At 33.7% G+C, this 8661-nt stretch overlaps 1 protein-coding gene across 1 annotated transcript; it reads right to left on the bottom strand.

Moving 5' to 3' along the window:
* Positions 1-1612: 1612 nt before the first annotated feature.
* Positions 1613-7469, bottom strand: LOC109599561 (nuclear pore complex protein DDB_G0274915). Its single transcript, XM_020015569.2, has 3 exons — positions 7337-7469; positions 3789-3897; positions 1613-3733 (listed from the first exon to the last, which is right to left on the bottom strand). The coding sequence occupies exons 1-3, from the start codon at positions 7349-7351 to the stop codon at positions 1866-1868; spliced, it is 1992 nt and encodes a 663-aa protein (XP_019871128.2). The 5' UTR covers positions 7352-7469; the 3' UTR covers positions 1613-1865.
* Positions 7470-8661: the final 1192 nt, after the last annotated feature.

Raw genomic sequence — 8661 nt, forward strand, 5'->3', positions numbered from 1 at the left:
GACAAATAGAACGCCAGACTAGATTTACAATAGGAATTAATGGTGCTAAAAATAAAGACTTATTTTTAAAAGTGGGATCTTCGGCATTAACTAAATAAGCATTGGAACATTTAGTATATCTACATCTTTTACTAATCCAACCAGGACGTAGAGATTGCTGAGGAAAAACCATTGTAAAATAATACTATATAAAACTATATCACAGAATATCACAGAAATAATAATTAAAATAGAAACTTACATGTTCCTACCACGCCACTCACACAAACACTATGCCATTTTACTGTCAATTTTAGGAATTTCTATAACCAAATTACTAAATGTAAATACTAAAATCCCCAGTTTTCTATGTTTTTCCCAGATGACAGAGGTTGACCTTTGACCCCACTTTCGTCCCAGAATCGTGCATTTCCGACGCCTCCGAACTAGTATGTTCGGCTGCTGCCCACTCGTCCCTATTCACTTGGCCCCCTTGGTAGGTTTTCTATGGAAATATCAATCGTTAACATGTTTTATTTTCCGCAAAACTTCGAATATTGAAGTGAGGGTACCGATCTTCAATTTTACAAATATTTAACTAATGCTAAATTACAGGTTAAAATTATTTATACAAATGATTTTAAGGTGATCATGTGCTTGCGACTGATATTTATATAGTATTGTTTAGAATAAGAATAATTTTATTTTTTAAAATATCTTCTAAACGTTTTTTTAACATGTTGTTCATGAATGAAATGAAAAATATTTCATTCATAAACATTTTTTGTAATTTTACATTTGCTATACAGCGGCAGCTACTGAGATAATACAGGTAAGGGTGAAAATGCTTTTATTGATACAAAGTTAATATTAAAAAGTACATTTTGTTTTTATTCTTTAAAATAGATTATAACTTTTAAATTTAAATTAATTAATATTACAATTGAACAAGTAATAATAGTTCTATATTAAATTTTGCTGAATATTTTGAGCGCAAGTTCTCCACTTTGCGCCAATTCGTTTTATAACTAAATCTTGAATATTCCTATTTGTTTTCAACATTCGGGTTTGCGCTTTAAGTACGGGCTATTGTTTCAATGGTAGCGGAACTGAGGCGTGCCTCTAGCCAATGAAATAACGCCAAATACCAACACAAACGATGTTCCCGAACATTGCTGGCTTTTCAGTTTCAAAATCACTTGATTGTATGTGTCTGGTAAGAAATTTTGTTGACGTGGTGGATTTTTATTAAATAAATATGTATATTCAGTTTAAATTACTGTAACAAAATGTTTGTTGTTAAATAATTAATCCGTCCAATAGTTTAACAAATATGGGACAAAAAATTACGGACTAATTTTTATTGGTTTTATTGGCCAATGTAAAGAAGAATATTTAACAATTTATTTTGCTGGCCATGTCTTTCATTTTCAAAGAGTAGTGAGATATTTGTTTTTTTTTTGTTCTATATATAATGTGCCTCACCAGACTCAATCCTCAGGAGCCGCCACTGTTGTTATGACAAAAATGAACACCAAAGTTTTTTGAATGCTTTATTTATTTATAAACACAAAATGGTATATAAATACTCAACATTACTAATAAAATATTCAGTAATATAAACATCGTTAAGTATAAGCAAAATCATCTAAGAAATAAATACTATAAGAAAAAAATATGATTTTTGTGAATTGTGAATATCACAGAACAAATAAAAAAATAATAATATTAAAGACTAAAGTGCTTTAAACAACCAAAGCAATAATAATTGAAAACATAAAAAATGTTTGTGCTCATCCTTACTTAAATAAAAAAAATAAATAATTGTACTCTAAAAGCCTCTATAGTAGCAATAAACAATAAATAAAGTAATAAACAGAATCACATCAAAATTTCAATTTCCTGGCCTCTTCCACTATACCGTTGTGATACATTTCGCTCGCAACTTCTCCTTCCTCTGCCACGTTGTAGCCGAATTGCAGTTCGGCTTCCTGCACGTCCATCCTTCGGTTGGGATTCGAATCTTCGATTGGGATCGAACCCAATGCAGTCTGGATTACGTGTTTCAACGTTTGCAAGTCGCCCGAACGGCCCAATCGAACGTTTTCCTCCGTTCGTTCGGGCTTGAAGCCGTGCAAATGTCGGACTTTGTATTGGGACGTCTCGTCGTCCAGGATTTCGTTGGTTTCTTGTACGTTGATTCCGTGCACCTGTTTAGTTGGTCCGTACGTTTTTACTTTGCTGTGTCCTTGAATCACGAAATAAACCGGGCTGTTTAAACTGTCTTCTGGGTTTTTGTAATATTTTAAAAATGGGTCAGTTGTCGTGGTTGTTGGGGCTGAAGTTGTGGTGGTGGTTGTTGTTGTCGTCAAGGTTTCTGTAGTAGTTGGAACTGTTTCCGTAACGTAAATCGTACTAGGTTCGGTTGTTTCATGCCTTATTAATGATTTTGGAGTAGTAGTAGATGTCGTGGTTGAGGTTGTTGTACCTGAGACTACGAAAACAGGTGTTTGCGTTAAGAAATTTCCATGTTTGGTGGTGCTTTTCATTCTATCTTTGATTAAAGCATTGATTATTGGATTAGGTGCAACTTCTTTGTAAAACGGTCGCTCAGTAGTTGGAGGAGGTAAAAGAGTTTGCATTTTCTTAATCATTTCCAAGTCTTCATTTACAATAGGATGTTTCATGTGAGTATAAATCTCTATAAGTGGAGCAGTATTAATGCTCACGTAATCGTCACTACTTAACTCAGTTGAGTAAAATTCGGGTTTTTCAATTTTAACATAAGAATTTTTAATTTCACCAGAATTATCAGAAATACTACCTTTGTGTAAACTATCGGTGTTCTTCGAAACTGGAGGAGTAACAAAGTTCAAATTTTGTTTACTATCAGCTCCAATCAAATGATTGTTTGAGTAATTTCTCGGTGAAAACTCTATATGAATAAACGACTCTGGAGGTTGTAAATTCTTATTAAATACTATATTTTCTCTGAACGGTGCCAATTTTTTCGTGGTAGAAACGTAGGGCTTAGAAGTGGTCGGCCTCCAACTAATAGAGGAGGCGACAGTAGCGTACTGATTCTTATTTTTCCATTCACTTTCGTCGCTCAAACTACTGGAGTGATAAACCAATTGCGAAGGCACAATGGACACATCAGACGAACTGCTGGGGAAGAAGCTTGTACTTGTTGAAGGAGGTGTGGTGTAAGCATATGACAAGGGAGGGTATTGAGTCTGCAACTCCTGGAAGTTTAGAGGAATTGAAGATTGAATGATCGGTGACGGAAGCGTCTTCAAATTCATAGGGGGTGGCATTAAAACCGTATAAGGAGCGCTGTTTTTGTTCTCATTTTTGGATGTAAACTTACTCAGAGTGTTAAGTATAGATTCTGGAAAGAATGACGAAGGAAATGAGAAGGTAGGTTTAGATATGCGCTGATGCGGATTATGCTTGTAATCCTTTTTGGAGAAAGGATCGAAAGTGTCGCGCCTGTTGTCAGCCTTTGGCGGAATCGAAGCGGGTTTTTTGGACACAACACCCAGCAGGAGTATTTCAGTTTTCTTGCTGTCATCGATTATGGGCGAGTCTGGTTTTCTTAAAGCTGGCTCAACCCAATATTGGACCTGATCCAAAACTGGCGGAACATAATCATAGGTGGGGTCGTTCTTTAATGGGTCACCTCGTCCCAATGGTTTCCACTGGTTGAAGTCCATGCGAGGCGAAAATTCATTTCTGCCAACGTTGTTGGTTTCTAAAATTAAAACCGTTAAGTTTAAATTTTAAATCTTGAAATTAAATATTCGTACCTGTTTTTAAAGAAGTACAGTTGGTCTCGGCTTTGCAAGTGGATAAAACTTGCAGCAGGATGATGCCGAATCCACAACAGAGCTTTGGACGAATTTTCCGCTTCATTGTCTAAAAAACATGTATTTTAAATTATGTTGTCAATTAAATTTTGAAATATTTTTATACATAACACTTTTATAAATTAACAGGTTAACAAATAAATCGACATGTTAATTTCGTAACGTAAAGATGATATTAAACATCATAAAAATTGCCCAATTGCAAAACTATTATTATAATTGATAGAATATATTGTGGACATTGGAAACTGTTTCAGCATCGTATATTCAGTGAACTTTCTTATTTACTAGGTTTATTATGTCGGGTAAAACATGTAAACAAATGTTATTAGTATAATCATAGATTGTAAACATTAATTTTCTTTGACAACGACGTGTAAAGTTAATTCAATAGGTTCGGTATTGCCTTAAACGCTGATCGATAGGTTGATCATCGGTCAATCTCAATACAGATTGTAGTTTAAGACGTAATCAGTTTTTCAGCGGTTCTAGGTCTGATAAAAAATCCGAATGTAATAGTTACTTTCTTCGTCATTTAGTAACCATAACACTGCTAAGCTGGCCCCGAGCCGCTCTCATGGACACTCCTTTATAATTTCAGGTTACTATATTAAAAAAGTAGATAAATCATAAATAAAATAATTTTATAATTTAGTAGACGATTTATTTTTAAAAATACCTATTTAATAACAGGTCTCGGAAGATGAGAGCAATTTCAATAGGAAATGTGTAGCAATCGATTTTAGCAAGAAAGGGCGAATGGAATGTTTAACTTTTCGAATCGGTGTTACAATTTCGCCAATTATTAACAATGATCTATTTTCGTATGATGAACTAACACTAAAAATTCTTTAATAACACGTCTCGTAACCAATCACAATTTTTTAATCCAAACGTGAATTTTTAATTTAGTCTAGATAAATATATGACATCAGACATGATTAATTTACCGACTAAACACACATATCATATTTCTTTATTGTGTTTTATAGTTTAACTAACACTCAGATGAATTTTCACCGAAGGCAAAATAGAACAAATCATTAATCAAATTTTCGATGTCATTTTTCGTTAGATTTTAATCGTAAAGAACAGTAACCTGTACGAAATAGTAAAAAATGATGGTCCCCTTTAAAAGAAAAATTACTTGTGTCTACATGGATTATCTTGGGGATATTTTGAACTACGCAATTAATCTGTTGCTAAAACATATGATCAAATTAATTTGGTGGTAAAGTGGTAAAAGATAAAGTGTCTGTTAAATAACTAGAGTAAGAGGAGTTATAAAATAAAGCCAGAACAAAAAATATGCAGCGATTTATATAACTTATAAAGTAAATAAAATAAAAGGGTAAAATTTGTTATAGCTGAAATAAAGAGAAGTGAAGAGGTAAATAGTATTTCTTGTGTACCAATAATATATCTTTATAGGCAATAAATATCTTGTCCATAACTGAAAGTACCGGAGAAGAGTAACATCTGTTTAGATTTCATTTTCTTTAATGAAGTGTTTTATTCATCGTTGCAAATTTATTTCTCCGGCAACATCATGGCTCATTCACAACATTATAATATCAAGTGTTGGATACAAGTTAATTACTGTTTTTCGGTACAGATTTGTATAATGTAAAAGAGTTGGTGTATGTAAAATTGGTGTTGTGAAGATCCAGGAACGGTCCATCGAGCAGCCCACGCTTATCGGTGTAGATTACAGCCGAGATGGTTACCAGGGCCGCCGGTATCGAAAATAAGAACAACAAATCATCAGAACGTCTGTGACGGATGGTGATCAGATATTGTTGTTGATTTATTAACGCCCACAACGTTCTAAGTGTTCTTACACCTTAACCAGTTCTTTGTGAAGTGCCGCGGAAAGCCGTCATTTCGCACACACGCACATTAATTTTCTTTTATTCGCATTTTCAGCGCCAAATTCAGGTCATAACATGCGCCGAACGTAAAAACGGCGGAATTAATATATCACCTCGTTGCCGCAATAATTTATTACTCGCCGGGCATTCCTCAATTGCGACCTGTTCGCACCGTCAATTTTCAACCTTTTACAAACCCGTACCAACATCACTTCAATCTTATTTATTTTTATTTAACGTTTGTAGAAAGTTTTTAATTTGATTCATTTAAATCAAGGGTCATTCATATTTTTATACATTTTCAGGAGACGTTTTGTGCAATTTAGCAGGAACTTTCTAAAGTTTTCAACGTATTATTTTCCCATGCCGAAAATTTTTATAAATCACTTCAAATAAACCAGACATATTGTTAATGATATCGGCTCGTAAATCAAGCGACACCAATCGAGACTAATTTTCTCCAAGTAATAACATTCATATATCTGAAATCGAACCTATTAATTACGATCATTTTAATGATTTACTATGCATTAACTTTCAATTACGAACGAATCCGCACGCAATGGTTGAACGTTCGCCGGCAAATTCAACATTTTAAGCGTGATTCGTGTTTTACATGTGTTTCCATTGTTGAAATGGCACCACCATAAATACACTTTCAAACAATTAACAGTTAATAGACGTAAACAGCAAATTAAAAACTTTTTCACACGATTAGTACTGTACAGTTATTTTTATTTGTGCGTATGAAAGTATCCAATAAGTATCGACAATAATAGTACTAATATGTTCATGCTGTTCAATTATTATTAAACTATATTGCAGGATTATAACGATTTGACTCATGCAAATATTAAATATACAAAGTTTTCAATACATTCATTGTTCATATTCATGTTTTATAAATATCCAATAATTAATAAATAAATCACATATATTTTTTTACAGATAAATAGAACTTTCAGTCTAAATATATTTTCATTTTATATTTAAAATAATTACTTATTAGAACTGTATTTTTAAATTATTTCGCAGTAATTCATAAAATTAAAAATCATTTCTAATTCAGATTAGTTTTAAAATGATATTTTAATAGTGATAAAACTGACTTCCCTAGTATTACCTAAAAAAACTAATATTTCTTTTACAAATTACAGTTATACTATTGCTAATTAAAAATAGTTTCGGTTTTAGAAATCTAGATTGACGGATGTCAATAATTCTACAAATTAATTTAAAATAATTATATCATTGGAGAGGTAAAAGAGAAATTATGTCTGGCAATAGTAAACTGTCTGTCGTTTGTAACTTACAAAGATTAAATTACATATAAATATTTAAATGTGTATAACATTTGCCAAAGAAAATAATATTGTGAGATGCAATTAAGGTCGTCAAAAATGTTCCATTTTAGCATATTTCTGATGGCTTGTAATATCTTCAAAAACAACTAGCATTAAATTATAATTATTATATTTTTGTAATTTTTACCGGTGATAGGAAGAGCAATTTCACTTATATCAATAATACACGTTTGTCATCAACAACTAGTAAAATAAACACAAAACTAAATCTCGATTTTCTCGTTTCAAAAACATTGTGCCGGAAAAAACTCACCGGTCGCACCAACATCAACTCGAGGTTCCTTTAAACTGAACAGTCCTTTCGCCACTATCCGAAACTCTGAACCAAGCACATTGCCGAAAAGGCGCACACGGGGGGAGAAGATATGCGGTGGTCACTTCTGTTCGATGTGTCGTTTATCGTGTGATGGTACACGTGAAGACTGAACACTCTGCTGGACATGGTGTGGAAGAGAATTGTCGATCGTATCCCTACTTAGTTTCACCACATGTACACGCCGCACCACAAGTATCGATTTGTGCATTGATTTGTCACTATCATAATTCATTCATTAGTACGCCCACATGCGTTGTCTTTAACTCCTACAAATGGGAAATATTATTAATTTCTCCTGAATGGTTTATGAAAAATCGTTGCCCGCGTTGAAAAGTTCCGCCTTTCCAAATGGAAACAAATTATTACTTCCTAAACGTCTCGTTTTGGTCGGTTCTTAATTAAATAACAAAATATTGCTGCCATAAATTACTATAAAAATGTAAATTGGTAATTAAAAACCTCAGTTTCTATTTGGAACGTTTAAGGAAATCGCAATTAATATTGTTGAAGGCACACACTCCAAATTGGAATCAACCAAAAATAGACTCACAGTTCTTTCGGTGTTTTGCATACCAGTTTATAAATTACAAGTTCGTGGATTTATTTAATTATCAATAGAAAAGCACACGTATCATTTCGGTTACTTGTGAGCGTGCGTGTCCAATGCCACTTCTCCACGACGTCTCTTTCATTCACCGAAGAAGACGTTCTTATCTTCAAAGAGCTAACTAATACTATGCTTGTTGTATGGCTAGGGAATTATCGTACCGCCGAGAGTGTTTTAAAGCCATCGCGGACACATTTACCGGCTAAGCAGATCAACGCCGATTTATCTCACTCATAAACTAGCGGGCGTCGTGTTTGTTTCGGGTCCCGCACCATGTCGAAGAAAGTGTTAATTGGCTTTAATAGGCTCATCCTATTAACGGCAACAAGAAATTGATCATCTCGCCAGATAATCAGCTCCATTGCCTAATGATTTATCCAGTACGTTTCACTCTTAGTCGAAACGATGAAGAAAATGGGAAGTTTTCAATAAGAAAAAAGTTTTCGAGGCGAGCTGAACGCAACGTGAGAAGAGAAACCCGGTTTTTAGTGGACCAACGGTATTTGATAAACACGTGACAATAATCCATATATTTCCATCCAATCGCGAAACAACATAATGAGCATGTCAATGAATTCAATTAAATAACAGACCAGATAGCATCTCGGGTTTGCATCCGAATGTGAAGAGTGCGGCTCGGCTGGTCGGCCGGTCA

Source organism: Aethina tumida, chromosome 7, assembly GCF_024364675.1.
Source record: "Aethina tumida isolate Nest 87 chromosome 7, icAetTumi1.1, whole genome shotgun sequence".
In the NCBI taxonomy this organism is placed as follows: Eukaryota; Metazoa; Arthropoda; class Insecta; order Coleoptera; family Nitidulidae; genus Aethina; species Aethina tumida.